This window comes from Lepidochelys olivacea, assembly GCF_965140295.1.
Source record: "Lepidochelys olivacea isolate rLepOli2 genome assembly, chromosome: 2".
NCBI classification, from domain to species: Eukaryota; Metazoa; Chordata; order Testudines; family Cheloniidae; genus Lepidochelys; species Lepidochelys olivacea.
In genome coordinates this window covers 195,951,518-195,969,368 of record NC_140412.1, presented here as the reverse complement: position 1 = coordinate 195,969,368, position 17,851 = coordinate 195,951,518, and the positions used below count along the sequence as shown (strand labels likewise).

General features: G+C 41.9%; 1 protein-coding gene across 1 annotated transcript in view; it reads left to right on the top strand.

Annotated features, from left to right (window-relative positions):
* Positions 1-17,851, top strand: part of STT3B (STT3 oligosaccharyltransferase complex catalytic subunit B) — a 74,124-nt gene that overhangs the window by 25,426 nt on the left and 30,847 nt on the right. Inside the window, exons 3-5 of the mRNA XM_084619222.1 lie at positions 492-779; positions 3,485-3,550; positions 5,300-5,399. Of these exons, the coding sequence (XP_084475348.1) occupies positions 492-779; positions 3,485-3,550; positions 5,300-5,399 (454 nt within the window). The remainder of the gene's footprint in view (positions 1-491; positions 780-3,484; positions 3,551-5,299; positions 5,400-17,851) is intronic.

Genomic DNA, 17,851 nt, shown 5'->3' with positions numbered 1-17,851 from the left:
TAAGGCATTTGAAGTTATTGAAGGCATTTTTTGACAAAAAAACTCTACATAAAGTTTTTGGAAAATGTTTCAATTTTGCATCACTTTCAGATGGCTTGAAATTTTTTGACTACCTTTACAAGAAATAGAACGTACATCTACCTCTTGATCTTGTGCCTGACCTGCAAAATCATCTTCCTTATAACAACTTCCAGGGTAGATAAAATTGGAATCTGTATGTGTTGCTTCATCATTTATTTGGAGAAAATGGTTTCTTGCACATGTTGTCAACAATCATTTGATATAATTTAAAGTGTGGCAAATTGCTTTAAGGTGTAGTATCAGATATGTTGAAAGCAGTGTTAGAGTAATTTCGTTTTGCTCTGCATGTGACTGACTTCAACCAAGAAATAAGTAACTTTTGTTATAAGTTGTATGTAAATAGATTTACAGTCAACATTTCTGCAATCCTGAAATACTATAATTTGATTTTCTTTCTCTTTTTCTTCTAGGTCTACCCCGGGTTGATGGTGACAGCAGGGCTTATACATTGGATTTTAAATATGCTAAACATCACAGTCCACATAAGAGATGTATGTGTATTCCTAGCACCAGTTTTTAGCGGCCTTACATCTATTTCTACTTTTCTGCTTACCAGAGAACTGTGGAACCAAGGAGCAGGGCTTTTAGCTGCCTGTTTTATTGCTATAGTTCCAGGTTACATATCTCGATCAGTAGCAGGATCCTTTGACAATGAAGGCATAGCCATTTTTGCACTGCAGTTCACATACTATTTGTGGGTAAGTAATTGCTCAGATTCACTCTCCACCCCCACCCCCACCCCCATTCTCCTGATCTTACTCCTGGTCTTTGCCTTAGAACCCAATCTTGGATCTTTAGAGTTATTTTCTTCCTTCTATAATTCTCATTGCCTTCTAGAATAGGTTTAGAGAAAGATTGGACAGGCACCCAAAAGTAACATATGAACGTCTGCCACACTGTTGTTCCTCAGTTTGTTAAATCATCCTCTCTTGCTACTTTACAAGGGATGTTCTCTAACAATAAGTGGTTTACATTTTCAGCGCAAACGGTGGTTTTCTTATATTTGATTCTGTGGCTGTGTGTGAAGTGATGAAAATAGAGTTAGGCTAGCATTTTTCAAACAGTCTGCTTGCTCGCATGGCTTGAACACATTCCTGTATCATTACATGACAAAAAGAGGCATGGGCAGGATTAAGCCACTGGGTTTTTCTGGGCTATTGTAAGTAATCTGAGAAGTTCTGCATAGCAAATACAACTGAACACAAATTCGACAATGGGGGGCAGAGCCAGACAAACAGGGTCCACATTAATAGCCATGTGCTTTTGACACAGCACAAGTATTGTTCTTGTCTCACATGCAATTAAAGCAGAGCTAAACAGAATTGTTATATTTTATAAAGCATTGTACTGTATTGCAGGATGGTTCAGCAGATAACTTACTGAGTTAATTCAGCCACTCTGCTTTGGGGAATGAAAATAGAGCCAATGGTTATTGTGATTCACACCCAATAGAAATTGCTATTCTGTAAATGAAAGCACTACAGAATAAACACATTTATGTACTACAGAATAAACACAATAAAACACTGCTCTATTTTGTTCTATGTTGAAGGGACACTTTATGAGGGTTGTATATCCATCAACTAAACTACAGCTCAGTATGCAGTTTAATTCAACAGTATAGTGTACATTTTGTTATAGTATAGAAATGAGAACACACAATCTCAAGATACAGAATATCACAGAATCTATTGCCCTAGAACTGTTTCCTGTCAAATCACTTGTTCAGGCATCCCCCCTCATGAAAAATTGCTAAACAGTGCTGTACCACTCTCCGTTCTCCCCCCACCCCAAAAAAAAAAAAGAGAGAGAGAGGGAGCGCAAGAGAGAAATTTAAAGGAAACTTTCCCCTATTTTTTTTGTTAATTTTGAAACATTTAATACTTTCTGATTGTCTGTTAGCAGTAGAGCAGAGTAGGCTTTATACCTGCATAACTGTAGTGTAGAATAATTATGCTGCGATAGCTATGTTGGGAAACTTCCCCACGTAGACAAGCCATAAATCATTGCTTATGATCTTAGTACAAACAGTAGACTGACTTCTTTTTGTTATTGTTGAAGTAGTAAATATTGTGGCAGGTTGCTGTGAGGACCTGCTTGCTCCCAACATTTGCTGGGGTAAAGAACAAAACATTCACTCATCTCTCCCAGTCGTCAATCTCTACTCTTACACACAAGGGAGAAGGAAAGAGGAGGGGTAGTACCAAAACACAAAACCATCTTTCGCACCTTCATGAGCCAAAACCCCAGCTATTCCTTATCTGCTGTCAAAACTTCCAGCTTTACCCAACACCCAGCCGTGTAATAATTCATCAAAACGAAAATCTACACAATGCTGACAATCTTAAATTTGGAAGCACAGAAAAATGTGTAGTTATTTATCAAAGTAAATAATAAAGACTACTGGACTGGTAAAACTGTAGTAGTCCATAACGGAGGTTTAATGTACTATAAAGGATAGAGGTTTCCCACCAACCCCTAAAAGAGAATCAACCAGTAGTTGTTACCATAGATTCAAAATATTATATTGTATTAAGAAATATTTTGTTTGATAGCCCAACAAATTGTCATGGGCTCTCTCAGTCAAAATGGGTTTTTTACATCTAGCACATCATCTGTACGTCAGATCATACTCTGAACACCTGTGGAACCCCATTGTCCTCAGCTTATACCTTCAGTGATACCTGCATGTTCCCACTAGCCTTAAGTGGGTTTTCAAAGTTATTTTTCAAAATAGAACAGCACTTACCCTCGTAATATGATACAAGGAGTGACAGAGCAGCTGTGTTGAGAGTTGTGATGGTCATCATCCAGAAGAGTGGCCATATGATCCATGTTTAAACCAATCTTCAAGTAGCACAAAGATGCTGCAACTACTATTCTGCCTCAGAGGTTAAAGTATTTAGTGCAGTGGTTGTCAACCTGCAGCCTGTGGACCGCTTGCAGCCCAGTCAGCACACAGCTGAGGCCTATGTGACATCCTCAGGGCCATATAGGTAGTATATATATTGTGTGGATGCAGCCCATATAACACACAGAGAACTGCGTATGCAGGCCCACAATGGTAAATAAGATGAGAACCACTGAACTAGTGTGTCATGTCCTAGCACCAATTTGAGTGAAAAGTTGGATATAGGCTATTATAGTTGATTGATTATGCAGGTGAACCGAATTGCACTGTTTTATTTTATGGAAGATGTCTTTCCGAACTACATCCATGAATTTTGAAGGTGGGCATTTAAGTTCCTAAAACATAAACTGATCGTGGGAGTCTTTGCTTTAGCCCATACTTTTCATAAAAAGGTACATTTTTGGCTTGGGTGACAGAATTTTGTAATACTGTTTTTGATGACTTTGTCTAATATTGTAACTTGTAATTCTTGAATACTTGATTTTTTTTTAGGTGAAGTCTGTGAAAACTGGATCAGTCTTTTGGACAATATGCTGCTGTCTGTCTTACTTTTATATGGTAAGCCTTTTATTTGTACATAAACGAAGCTGTTTCTGTTCAATACAGTTGAATGGAAACAAGTTTTGGTTTTGTATTTTTTAAACCAACTGACAGCTGTTTCTGCTGGCCTAATTAAGTCAAAGAAGAGGGCAGATGTTTCCTTTTCTGCTCAGAACCTTTTCTAAAGAGCTGTGTTCTCTGGGAAATAAATTTTCCCTTGTATGAATATGCTAGGAATTTTGGAATGGAGCAGACAGATTCCTCTGGTGATGGTGTTGGTGGGGGCTCAAAATGAGTGGAGATGATCTGACAGTAGAAGAGATGATCTCATTCAGAGTGAATTGGTGGATCTTGAGTGGATGGCTTCAGTAAAAGTGGGGATAAGTCTATCTAGTTTATCAAAGAGAAGTTTAAGAGGTGATTTGATCATCACCTGGAAGCTTGTACACTGGGAGAAGATAACTGTATATTAGAAGGTTAATTGATGTAGCAAACATAAGTGTATAACAGGATCTAATGGCTGGAAGTTGAAGCTAGAAAAAATTAAAGTTGGAAATAAGGTACAAATTTTTAAGTGAGAATAATTAACCACTAGCCTAGCACAGGTTACCAAGGGATGTGATCTTCCTTCCCTTCAAGTCTTTAAATTAAGACTGCATGTTTATCTAAAAGAAATGCTGTAGTTGAACTATAAGTTGTTGATTTAGTGTACAATGTTAATTTCTGCAAAATTCTGCATTTTGCAGTGGTGCAGAATTCCCCCAGGAGTATAGGGTGCAGCCTAAACCCCTTTAACACCCCCCACACACACACACACAACTAAATACTGGCTGTAAGCCTTTTCTTTTACATAGCATTGCCCTCTAAAGCCTTCATAATATTTCATATTATGGTAGAGTGGTCGTGAAACCATAGGTAAGGGTGTGTTACATATTTCTGTTATACAATCATGTACAAATTAGGCCTGGGTTTGTTATGCTAGTATAATATAGCTTTTCTACTACACCCACATATTCTGATGGGAGATTCTTTTAAAAATGACTGTTTGTAGCTCAGAATAGCTACTGCGTTGACTGAAAAGTTATGCATGTACTTGCAAACTGACTATTTGGTGATATTTATCTCAATTAAAGTTTATGTAATACTAACTCACTGTTAATGTGACCCACAGAATTGTCTTTAAAAAAGTAACTGTTCTAATTCTTGCTCTCAAGCTCCATTATTATTTGTATTTATTATTAGCATTTATTTGATACCCATCACTATAGCTTAGGATGCCTCTCCATAGTGATGACCGTGTTTTTAAATACCAAGTTTTGCATTGAGACAGTCTTAATCTGGCGTGCTCTCCTGCTGCCTGTGTCTTTACCACTCCATTAGGAATCCAGGATTTGATTAGTTGGGAAAGACTAGGCAAGAGGTACATCTTAAGCTCTTTAAGTGGCCATATCTGGGCTTTTAACTGTCTTTTCTTAGACAGCAAATTTTAAAGGCACAAGCTCGTTGAGAGAGCTTTTCCGCCAGCATTCGCAAACCTTCACCTTTATAGCTGTTATGATCTTCAGTCATGCACATGTTCTCCCTCCACCCCACACCAGTTGTCATCTAACAAGTCTCATATAAAGCCTGTATTGGAATAAAGAAAAATTGTTGTGAATGTAAAGATACTACTGTGTTAATAAGTAGTACATAAATAGAATCTGATAGTTTACAGCTCTTTCTCAAGTTATATTTAAATTATCTAATTTACAGTTTCATTTTCCATAGGTCTCTGCATGGGGTGGTTATGTTTTCATCATCAACCTTATTCCATTGCATGTGTTTGTGCTGCTGTTGATGCAGAGATACAGCAGGAGGGTCTACATAGGTGAGTGTTCTGACTCTCTAAAAGTCAATTATTTGAGAAGTGATTTCTAATCTATTTTTACTGAACAATCAGTTCTATTTGGGAGGCATTAAATACAGGAATGTGAAATTAATTTATCTTAATTAGGTCTTTTACATTAAATCAGAAATTTAATAATTTCATATCAAGTCTTATATTGGTCATGTGCTCTATACCCATTAGCTTATTGTTTACAAAATAAAAAGATAAGGATTTTATGTGTTTAGTTCACATTGTTTCAAAACTCTCAAGTGTGTATTTCCTAGCTAGTTTTTGTTCCCTTTAGTACTCCATGTGGGAAGGGGAAATTCACTGAATCTTCACTGAGTTGTTTAATATTTTTAAAGTTCTTTAATACACAAGTTTCATTTGTCTGTACTTTCTGTATGATTTAATTGCAGCTTTATAGAAGCTATCCAGCAAAAAAATGAAAAACCCTTCTATAATATGCTGTCTCACATAACAGGAGACAGAGCAGCATTCAATACAAGTGTGTCTGTTCAAATAAAATGTTGTGTATTGCCGAGACTTTCAAAAGTCACCAATGATTTTTAGCTGCCCAACTTTAACACACCTTAAAGGGACCTAATCTTCAATAAGTATTGAGCTTCTCCTCTCTGAAAATAAGGACCCTTAGGGTGGCTCAAATTGGGCACCTAAAATGGAAAAGGAACTGAAATGGACGCATCACAAAATATAGGAAAAGCTGTCTCCAATATACAAACTTCACATAGAAGCCATTTTTTTCTTTTATTAAACTCAGGATAATTTTAGTTTACCAGCAAATTTCAAATCTAAAGAGCAGTTTAGAGTGGGGCTGAGGGTAGAAGCTCCCAGTGAATGGGGTGGGTGGAAGGAGAGCAAGGGGAGCTACTGTGACTGGGGGAAACAGCCCCCTCCAAACTCAGAAGGTATATCCTGGTAGTTCCTACTGCCATTCCTATGGCACTTCCTTGCTCACTAACTGCTGTGTTCCACATTACCCTCCCTTCCCCCCCAAGTGGCTGGTGCATTGATGCCTCCCCCACACAGATGCTGTCCTTTCCCCTGGGGAGGCTGGAAGGCAGGACTGATCTGGGTCAGGGAGTCCTACCTGCTTCTCAGCAGCCAGCCTGATATCATGCGCCATCCTCAGTGGCTCCTCTAGCCCTTCTTCCAGGTCCTGCTCTTGTGTTTTTTCTCCCCCACTCCCTCACCACTCATGTGCTGGACCAGAGCTGGGTCCTGCTCTCTGGGGATGGAAAACACTGGGGGTGCAGAAATATAGATCTATTCCTCCAGTATTTTCTTTGTGGGGGCTATAGCTCTGCCCTCTTTTCCCTCTTCTTCCCCATTCCACTGCCCCTAGTTTGGAGTCCGTCAAATCCAAAGGAATCCTTCAGAATGCACTGGATTCAGAAGAGACCCTTTTCCTCACTTTCAAGCATGTGTAAATAGTGTTTAGAGAGTATTTAATTGATCTGCTTGGCATTTTTATGATTTTTTTTATGTAAATCACTGACAGAGTTAACAAATTTATATACGTTGGTCATGATGAAAGTGTTTTCATGGTTTGTCATTGAGCAATAAATATTAAAACTCTAGAAAAGCTTAAAATTTAACCAGAAGATTATAAAATTGTATGCTCCTTGGGGCAGGAATTCTTCAGGCATACTTTGTGCTACCAGAATAGAAATCAATAAATCAATACAATTTCAGTGAAGAATAAAAAAATACATCATTACATATCCTGTGCATCTTGAATTTTTTTACACTGTTGTATTCATAGATATAGCAGGATGGATTCATTTAAATCAAAGTAGATTTAAATTACCAAGCAGAAAACCTTGATTTAGATAATTAATTGATTCTTATTAGCTGCTATAATTTGGGTGGTACTTTTTCCTAGCCAGGGGGATACGCTGTTTATAGGAATGCATCCGATGAAATGAGCTGTAGCTCACGAAGGTTTATGCTCAAATAAATTTGTTAGTCTCTAAGGTGCCACAAGTCCTCCTTTTCTTTTTGTGGATACAGACTAACACGGCTGCTACTCTGAAACAGTTTATACATATTTATTTAAGAAGTTATGTAGCGTAACATCTATTTATTCAGATTCTTAATTTTTACATATTTTTATTACGTTAGGAAAATGGAGAATGACACACTTTTTTTATTTACTAGATTCATTTTTTACTCCTGGTTTGTGTCAAGCGGCATTTGGATAAAACTTGGAAGTCAATTAAAAATGCACAAAAACAGCATTTTAAAATTGTTTTTCATTAGTTATGTATCCGGCACATTTAATGCAGGTTTATTTAAGGGAAGAAAATTAAGTTTATCATGTTTTGCATTTAAAAATAGGTAATTCATTAAAGAAAGACAGTAATATTTGGTAGTGAATTGAACTCATTGTTTCTGGTCAGCATAGAATCATAGAATATCAGGACTGGAAGGGACCTCAGGAGGTCATCTAGTCCAAACTCCTGCTCAAAGCCCCAACTAAATCATCCCAGCCAGGGCTTTGTCAAGCCTGACCTTAAAAACCTCAAAGGAAGGAGATTCCACCACCTCCATAAGTAACGCATTCCAGTGCTTCACCACTCTCCTGGTGAAAAAGTTTTTCCTAATATCCAACCTAAACCTCCCCCACTGCAACTTGAGACCATTACTCCTTGTTCTGTCATCTGGTACCACTGAGAACAGTCTAGATCCATCCTCTTTGGAACCCCCTTTCAAGTAGTTGAAAGCAGCTATCAGATCCCCCCTCAGTCTTCTTTTCCGCAAACTAAACAATCCCAGTTCCCTCAACCTCTCCTCCTAAGTCATGTGTTCCAGTCCCTTAATCATTTTTGTTGCCCTCCGCTGGACGTTTTCCAATTTTTCCGCATCCTCCTTGTAGTGTGGGGCCCAAAACTGGACACAATATTCCAGATAAGGCCTCACCAATGTCGAATAGAGGGGAATGATCATGTCCCTCGATCTGCTGGCAATGCCCCTACATATACATCCCAAAATGCCATTGGCCTTCTTGGCAACAAGGGCACACTGTTGACTCATATCCAGCTTCTCGTCCACTGTAACCCCTAGGTCCTTTTCTGCAGAACTGGTGCCTAGCCATTTGGTCCCTAGTCTGTAGCAGTGCATGGGATTCTTCCATCCTAAGTGCAGGAGTCTGCACTTGTCCTTGTTGAACCTCATCAGATTTCTTTTGGCCCAATCCTCTAATTTGTCTAAGTCCCTCTGTATCCTATCCCTACCCTCCAACGTATCTACCTCTCCTCCCAGTTTAGTTTTATCTGCAAACTTGCTGAGGGTGCAATCCACGCCATCCTCCAGATCATTTATGAAGATATTGAACAAAACCAGTCACAGGACCAACCCTTGGGGCGCTCCGCTTGATACCAGCTGCCAGCTAGACATGGAGCCATTGATCACTACCCTATGATCTAGCCAGCTTTCTCTCCACCTTATAGTCCATTCATCTAGCCCATACTTCTTTAACTTGCTGGCAAGAATACTGTGGGAGACCGTGTCAAAAGCTTTGCTAAAGTCAAGGAATAACATGTCCACTGCTTTCCCCTCATCCACAGAGCCAGTTATCTCATCATAGAAGGCAATTAGATTAGTCAGGCATGACTTGCCCTTGATGAATCCATTCTGACTATTCACATGTCCTTCACAATTTTTGAACTGTTAAATCTCCTCTCTAACCACATTTTTACTCAGATTTGAAGAGGAAAACCAGCTTTCCTGCTTTTTTTCCAGCTCCCAATCTGTTTCTCAACTTTGAATGAAGAACTAATCACTGAACACTAGTTGAATAAACGGAAATTAAAATATTCTCTCTGCACCCGCAGAAGAGGCTACTGCTATCAAAAGCTGGTTTAGCACTTCAACAGATTGGTTCCAGGTGCTTAGCCAGTGACTTTTACAAATTCAGTGGTTTCTCTTTTTAAAACTTGAACAGCATATATGTTCTGCTTGAATATTTTTAATTTAAATTAAGTGATTTATTAGATTAAGCTTTAACATAGGTTATTATAATTTCAAATTTAATGTTACATAGGTTTATTTTTTAAAAAAAATGCATTTAATTGAAATTCTAAAAACAAAATCAGTTTTAAAAAAATCAATTTTTAACCACCTTGGGACATAGCGAACCTCGCTTTGACTAACTGCTGTAAAGCTATCTATTATTGCAGGCTTCACCATGATCTAGAGTATAATTAATTTGTAAACTGAAGATAATTATAGAAGAGAGTATATGTATTTTTGTAAAATTATATTCAATTTAGTAAAGCTTATTGCACATTTTTACTCAGTCCTGTTTCACATCTGGTGACTTTGGCTTTGCAGCAGTAAGCAAGACCTCTCTTGCCATTAACAGAATGAGAGAACATCTGTTCTAAAATAGAGCTGATCTTTCTGGGTAGTTGGTTTTATGCAGCATAGTTTTAAATGTTATCAAGTCACTGGTGTGTGGTGTAGTCTTCATTTCACTTTTTAAATTCCTGGTAAGTGAGGTAATAAGAGAAAGTATTAATTTTCTGCCCAGGTTTTATGTAATATCTAATTTTTCCTGTCAACTTGATTTTAATGGGACTTTAATCAGGATAAACAGTGCATTAGTATAGTATGCATCCTTTGATCCATGTATATGCTGGTTTTGTGGTCAATTGCTATACATCGTTGGAAATGTTTGCGTTATAAAATTAGAAGTTTTCATTTGGTCATACCTTTGCTTTTCAACTCAGGCAATGCTGCTGTGATCCAAAAATGCATGTGTTTATGAGTAAAATAATTTAATAAACAGTTTCTTGAGGAATGTATAAAGTATAATACGGTGTGGACGCCATTAAAAATGTGAGTACATAGCAGCTCATGCTGGAAATGAGATTTGTAATTTGTACTTCTGATGAGTACATTTATTTTTTTCTAGAATTCTTCTTTCCCATCTCTTTTGTAAAGGAAATTGTATGAAAAAAATTACAAATATAAATGTTTTAACAGGAGTGTGACATGCTCTATGCAGTGAGAGGTCACTAAAGATACTGAGGCAGGAGGATGGAAAAAGACCCAGTTGGGTAGTGCCTGTATCTGCATTAACCAGACTTCACTGAGTGAAACAAAGGCCTGGTCTACACTTAATGCTTGGGTTGACATAGCTACAGCACTCAGGGGCTGGTTGTAGTTATGCCAGTCTAAACTCCCTGTATAAATGTGGCTAGATGGACAGAAGAACGCCTCCATCGACCTAGCTGCTGTATCTTGGTGCAGTGGAAGTTACTGCAGCAATAGGAAAATGCCTTGCATTGAGCATCTATGGTAAAGTTTTGCATCAGCATAGCTATGGCACCATAATGTAGATATGGCCAAAGTTAAGAATCTAACTACTAATTTCAGTTCATTGCAATTTGTTCCAAAGACCTACCCAAAAAAGTATCTTACTTTCCTTGTTGATACATGTATTTCTTAATTTAGACCCTTTGAGGTCTTCCCAAAGACATCATGAAAGCCTCAAACTCTTGTTCTGGAAGAAGGCATTTGAAAAAGGATAGAGGTTCTACATAATTACAGTATTTTAAAACAATGATAGAGATTCATTTAAGTGCTGAAACCTTAGTTATCAACAATAACCAGTGTTACAGTTCCTTGTGTACTTAGTCCTTGTGTACTTACCTTTATCCAGTTTTTAAGAAGATAAGAGTAGTGTAATTGCCACATCACTTGATAGAAAAACAATATGATTCTCCCTCCTCCTTCCACTTTTTGGCCATATATAACAAGGAAAATCTATACTTAGTATAAGTTACATATCACTTCCTCTACCTATCAACTTGTTTACCTTTGAATATTCTAGAGAAAAAGAACATGTGGAAGAGAAGTCAAACGCCAAAAATTGCAGTATTTAAAACTGTAATTGTTTTTAAGCAGTTGAAAATGCTGGTGCAATACCTGAGCAGTGACTGAGAAGTCGTAATCTACCTTTATACCTTTCTGATACTGAGTGGTGTCTGTACCAGGTTGCTTACTGATGCAAATTAAACCAAACTCCGGGTTACTGGTTGATAGGTGCAACAATGACACCTCATTTGGCATCCAGGGGTGTCCATTGGCTATGGGGGAGGGAAAAGGACAAAACCTCTGAAAGTTTGGGCTGCTGACCTTTAAAACTGCTTTATTTGCCTAGAGACACAAAGTAACCCTAATGTACAGGAAGATTGGGAGGTATAGAGTTTATATGTATATTTGGGGTATAAGCATGATGGAAAGTTGACTATATTCTTGCACTTTTAATATACAAATTATATCTTGAAGATCCCAGTGTGTTAAAGGCTTCATACAGACAGATGCTTCATGTGTATCTGATATCAAATCGTGACTTCAGTATATGGGAGGGTTTTGGTATAGTTAATAGCACATTTTTAACATATCAAAAATATTCAGGCATATCTGTGAAAGTTGCTGGAAAGGGAAGTGGATTTTTCTGACATACCATTATAGATAAGAAAACCAGTTTTCTAATGCCCATACAAATTTGGATATATAAAGAATGGCCTTAGATTGCAAATGAGACTGTCTGTAAGCCTAATAATTAATTGGAATGCAAAAGTCACTTTTTAACTCTCACAACATTATCATGGTGCATGTAAAATTCATTTCATAGGTTGAGACAGATAGCAAGGGCTGAAGCAATATCTGCAACTTTTTTGCATTGCAGTAGTAGTTTTTAAAAAAATAAAAATAAAAAAAAAAAATCCAAAAGACCTATAGAATAAAACAGTCTGAATTACTGTATTTTAAATCCTGGATTTGTAAGTAAATGAACATTCTAACCAGTAAAGTATTTGTCAGTTTTTTGGCAGCACCACCATAAAATATTGAAAATCCATGTGATGGATTTTTACGCCGATGTCTATACACTGATAAAAAAGATTCTTCTTTGAGCACCGACACCGGAAAGTTTTTTTCCTCATTGGTATCCATCGGGTCGGGTCGGCTCTGGTGTCCCCTGGCTTTGCACCCGCATAGCGCTGGTATATATGACTCTGCTGCCCCCTCAGTTCCTTCTTATCACTCATGACTGTCACTGGAACTGCTGCTTGTCTTTGCATTTTTCTGCAAGTGTCTCTCTCAGTAGACTTTGTTGAGTATCTGTAAATAGTTCTTTTTCTAGAGTTTGTTTTAGTTAGTTGGTTGTGGACACCGCTTAGCAGGGTTAGCCCTTCCCCAACACTGGAGTATGCCTTGGTCCCTGGGGTTCAAGCTGTGTGCATTGTGCCATAAACCAGTGCTGATTAGTGACCTTTACTCCAGCTTCCTCAAGTATCTGGGGGAAGCCAATGTGCAGGAGTGTTGCAGGATTTGCAAGGACTTCAGGCCCATAACTGAGAAGGACAGCGACACCAGACTCAAGTTTCTCCTTATGGAGGCAGCACTTCATCCCCCTTTGGAGCCAAGTCACATTGACTTGGCACTAAGTACTTTGGCTTCAATAAGAAGTGCTGTGGTATCTCTAAGGGAGATGCAGTGCCATTCCGCTTCTCTGGCACCGAGGAAGGCCTCTGCATCCCAGGACTCCCAGCACCAACACTCGTCTCTGGTACCAGGGAAGACTACTTAGGTACGGGACTCTCGGCACTGTTTTCCATTGCCGGTGCCAAGAAAGAAGCAGAGAAAAACTGACATGGGGTGTTCCCCAACTCTGAGAGACGCTGACAGAGTGCGACCCATGCTGGGCCACTTAGAGATACCAGTGATGTGTACAGTACTGTTGACTCTGGCCCTGGGAAGGGCGCCATTGAGTCTGGCATCTTTGGACTCTGCTACCGGAGTTTGACAGCCCTGCCACAGTCAACTATGCTGGGGGCATTTGAGGTAGTGAGGGAGTTGCTATCACTCTCAGTACTGCCATCCCTCACCTTTCGAGAGCTGACAGCAGCATTATCAAAGGTGTGGACCACTGAGGCACTGAGACCCCAGGTGCTGTCAAAAGGCAAGCCAGCCATGATGGCACAACATTGGTCACCGAAAAGCAACTCCTCAGAGTCGGACTCTGAGGCGAAGTCATATGCTTCTCTCGGGAGCAGACACTGCTCTGATCGGTGATACCCAACAGCTGAGATGAGCCAAGGCATTCCACTGACAGCCTGGCTATCGGTGCAATGGCAGATGCCACTACAGTGGCCATTCTGGAATCCCTGGGCTTTTCAGCAGTGCAGGGTTCCCCGTCCAGGAGGTTCTACTCCGTTGTATCGGGGTAGAGAACTTCCCCGCCACCTCCCTTGGAGCAGGGACCAGGCCTCAGTGCCTAGTCAAGTACCGAACTGCAAAACCCGGCCACATGGGGAGAGCCCTGCGCGGATGCAGATACAGATCGGTATCCATGGAACCACAGGGCTCTCCCGGGAACTGCAGCAGCAAAAGGAGCAAAACGTGGGGCCACCACTCCCATGAGCCATTGCCCCACACTGGCAGCTCCTCCACCTTCCCCAGTCCCACCCACTGGGGTGTGCCCCAGGCTCATTGGCAGCTGTCCCTGGTCACGCTCTTGTGTTCAAGCGGCTCGTACGCCCCCAGACAGGAAACGCAGACAGCTGTGTGGAAGGCACGGGAGCAGCACTGGGGGCGGGCCTGCAGGCAGTACAGCCGCGACAGAGGAGCTGCAGGCGCGGGGCGCTGGCTCCTGGGAGCAGCGGCCCCATGTGTTGCTCCTTTCGCCACAGTGGTTCCCGGGAGAGCCCTGCGATTCCACAGATATAAATTTGTATCCGCGCAGGCCTTTACACGTGGGACACATCTGTTGCAGAGGGCGAGGAACAAGGCACCCTGACGATACAGGCTTCCTCTTCCTCCTCTCCTGACGAGGTGGTGGTGGGAAAAAGTATAGTGCCTTCCCAGGATGACTATAGGGCACACCAGGAGCTCCTCAGGAGGGAAGCCCAGCACCTGAGTATCCAGGAGGAGGAGATCTCCAAATCCTTCCACACCCTGGTTGACATTTTAGTGGCTTCAGGGACATTGTGGGTGGCTCTACTTTTGAACAATGCCATTGTGGACCCCATAAAAGCCTCATGGCAGACCCCTGTGTCCCTGTAACCTACTGCGAAGAGGATGAAGAAAAGTACTTTGTCCCTCCCAATGAGTACAAATTCCTGCGCACACACAGCCCCATCAGGCTCTGGTTGTTTCAGTGGCAAATAAGCAGGAGCAGCAAGGGCTGACTCCCAAGGCCAAAGACACCAAAAAACTAGATCTTTTTGGCAGAAAGGTGTACTCAACTTATTGCCTCCAGCTCAGGATTGCAAATCAGCAAGAGCTCCTGAGCCAGTATGACTTCAACTCCTGGAGCGCAATGGAAAAATTCAAGGAGCTTTTGTCACAGGAGTCTGGGGTGAGTTCTCGGCCCTAATTGTAGAGCAGAAATCAGTGGCAAGAGTGTCCCTCCAGGCAGCTTAGGGTGTGACAGACTGTGCCCGATCCATGACTATGGCTGTGAGTATGAAAAGAAGCTCGTGGCTTCAGTCCTTGGAGTTGCCCTATGAGGTGCAGCAGACAGTGTAGGACCTTCCGTTTAAAGGCGAGTGCTCTTTTCAGAGTAAACCGACTCAAAGTTGCATAGTCTGAAAGACTCGAAAGGCACCCTGAAATCCCTGGGATTGTATATATCAGCTCCCACCAGTAAGCACTATAAACCCCAAATGATGGCCCGCTTCTACCCACCACAGCAGAGACAAGACTACTGTAGGAGAAGCAGTAGAGGCTATAAGAGGAGGCCTCCATCCCAGTCCTCGTCTGCCCTGGTTTGTCTCTCCCTCCCCTCCTACCCACCCCAAGACAATCAGCAGGGTCTAAGCAGTCCTTTTGATGGGCCACTCAGGGATGACATACAAGGACAATGTGTGTATCTGATTTCCCCTATTTTTGTGGACTGGTTATCCAATTCTATCAGGCGTGGGCTCACGTTACCTCAGATCACTGGGTGTTACACATGATAGAAGTGGGATGCACCTTCAGTTCAGTTGTTCCCCTCCTTCCCACCCTCCCCGTCCCTCTTCAGAGACCCTTCTCATGAGCAACTTCTAGCCCAGGAGGTGCAGTCACTCCGAAGGGCAGGATCAGTGGAAGAGGTTCCACAAGAGTGAAGGGGTAAGGGGTTCTGCTCCTTTTACGTCCTAATCCCAAAGGCTCATGGCGATCTCAGACCAATCTTGGACCTGCAAAACCTCAACGGATTGATGAGGAAACTGAAGTTCCACATGGTTTCCTTGGCCTCCTTAATCTCAGCTCTGGATCTGGGGGACTGGTATGCCACCCTTGACTGAAGGATATATATTTTCATATTGTGATCTTACGGGGAAACAGAAGGTTCCTACGATTTGTTGTGAATAACATGCACTACCAATTTACTGTGCTCCTATTTGGTCTGCCAGCAGCCCCTCGAGTATTCATGAAGTGCATGGGAATCGTCACAGTCTTCCTTAGGAGATAAGGGGTTCAGGTCTACCCTTACCTCAACAACTGACTGATCAGAGTTTGATTCAAGGCCCAGGGGAGGCAAATGTGGAGTTAATACAGTCAGCTTTCCAGGATCTATGAACAGGGCTGTTCATAAACATGTAGAAATCTACCCTTTTCCTGGTTCAAAAGATAGAATTCCTTGGGGCAGTCCTCTGCTTGACCCAGGCCAGAGACTTTCTGATGGAAAACTGCTTCAGCGCTCTAGAGGTGCTCATAGAGAACCTGAGGAATCACGTCATCACAACAGCAAGAAACTGCCTAAAGTTCCTCCTAGGGCATATGGCATCATGCACCTATGTGGAGTAACATGCGAGACTATGGCTCAGATCTCTCCAGTCTTGGCTGGTGTTGGTATATGTACCGGGCTGACACCATCTGAACTGAGTGGTCTCGGTTCCCCCGTCGGTGATTGCCACCTTCTTTGGCTGTACCATGGACAGTATGCGTAAGAGTCCCATCTCAAGGCCCCAGCCGTCAATGTCTCTAGTTACAGACACATCAGCAATGGGGTGGGGGCTCACTTTGGGCCCCTCGGGACTCAGGGCCTCTGGTCCCCGGAGGAGCTCTTGTTACACATCATTGTGAGGGAACTGAGGGCAGTGTGCCTAGCCTGCTAGGCATTCCAACCCCACTTGGAGGGCAACTGCATTTTGGTCCTTACAGACAACATGACAGCAATGTTCTACATAAACAGGCAGGACAGAGCACGCTCCTCTCCCCTGTGCCAGGAAGCTCCTCTCCTGTGGGAATTCTGCATAACCCACTTGATCCACTTCAAAGCCTTCTACCTTCTGGGGTCACAGAATGAGTTAGTGGATCATCTCAGCAGATCCTTTTCCAACCATCACGAGTGGTCTCTTCGCCCACACATTCTTAGTACTGTTTTCCAGAGGTGGGGAACTCTCCAGGTAGACCGGTTCATGACAAAGCATAACAGGAAGTGTCTTCACTTCTGCTCCTTCCTAGGCCACAGCCCGGGCTCACTTGCAGATGCCTTTCTCTTCTCTTGGATGGACCAACTCTTCTACACATTCCCTCCCATCCCTCTCATACACAGGGCCCTGCTGAAGGTCAGAAGAGACAGGACGCATCTTATCCTGATGGCCCTGGCCTGGCTGCATCAGCACTGGTTCACCATCCTCCTAGATCTCTCGGTGAACACCACCTGCCTCTGTTTCTGGATCTGATCTCTCAGGACAATGGTTGTCTACCTCATCTGAACCTCGAGTCTCTTCATCTCGCAGCATGGAAACTCCATGTCTGAACCTTGCAGAACTGACATGCTCTGGACCTGTTCCCGAGGTGCTTTTAGGGAATAGGGAAACCAGCTACTAGAGCCACGTACTTGGGAAAGTGGAAGAGATTCTTGATCTGGTCAGTGCAAAAGGGGGTTTCTGCTATTCAGTCAGCACACACTGCCTTTCATTCTAGATTACCTACTCCACTTTAAACAGCAAGACCTAACAGTATCATCTATTTAGGTTTCATCTAGCTGCAATCTTGGCCTTTCACCTATAGATGAATGGCTGGTCAGTCTTTTCAAACTCAGTCTGTGTCATTTTCTTAAGGGTTTGGAGCAGTTATACACCCCAGGTATGCCAGCCACTCCCTCCCTGGGACCTCAACTTGGTGTTGGCAAGGTTAACAGGACCCCCATTTGAACTGCAGGCAACATGTTCTCTACCTGTCCTGGAAAGTGGCCTTCCTGGTCACAATTACTTCTGCCAGAAGGGTCTCAGAGAGCCGAGCTCTTACTTCAGAACCACTGTTACACAGTTGTCTTTGAGGACAAGGTTCAGCTGCGGCCACACCCAGCCTTCCTGCCAAAGGTGGTATCACAATTCCATAGTAACTAGGATATCTTCCTACACGTCTTCTATCCAAAGCCACACGCTAACATGGAGGAACAGAGACTCCACTCACTGAATGCA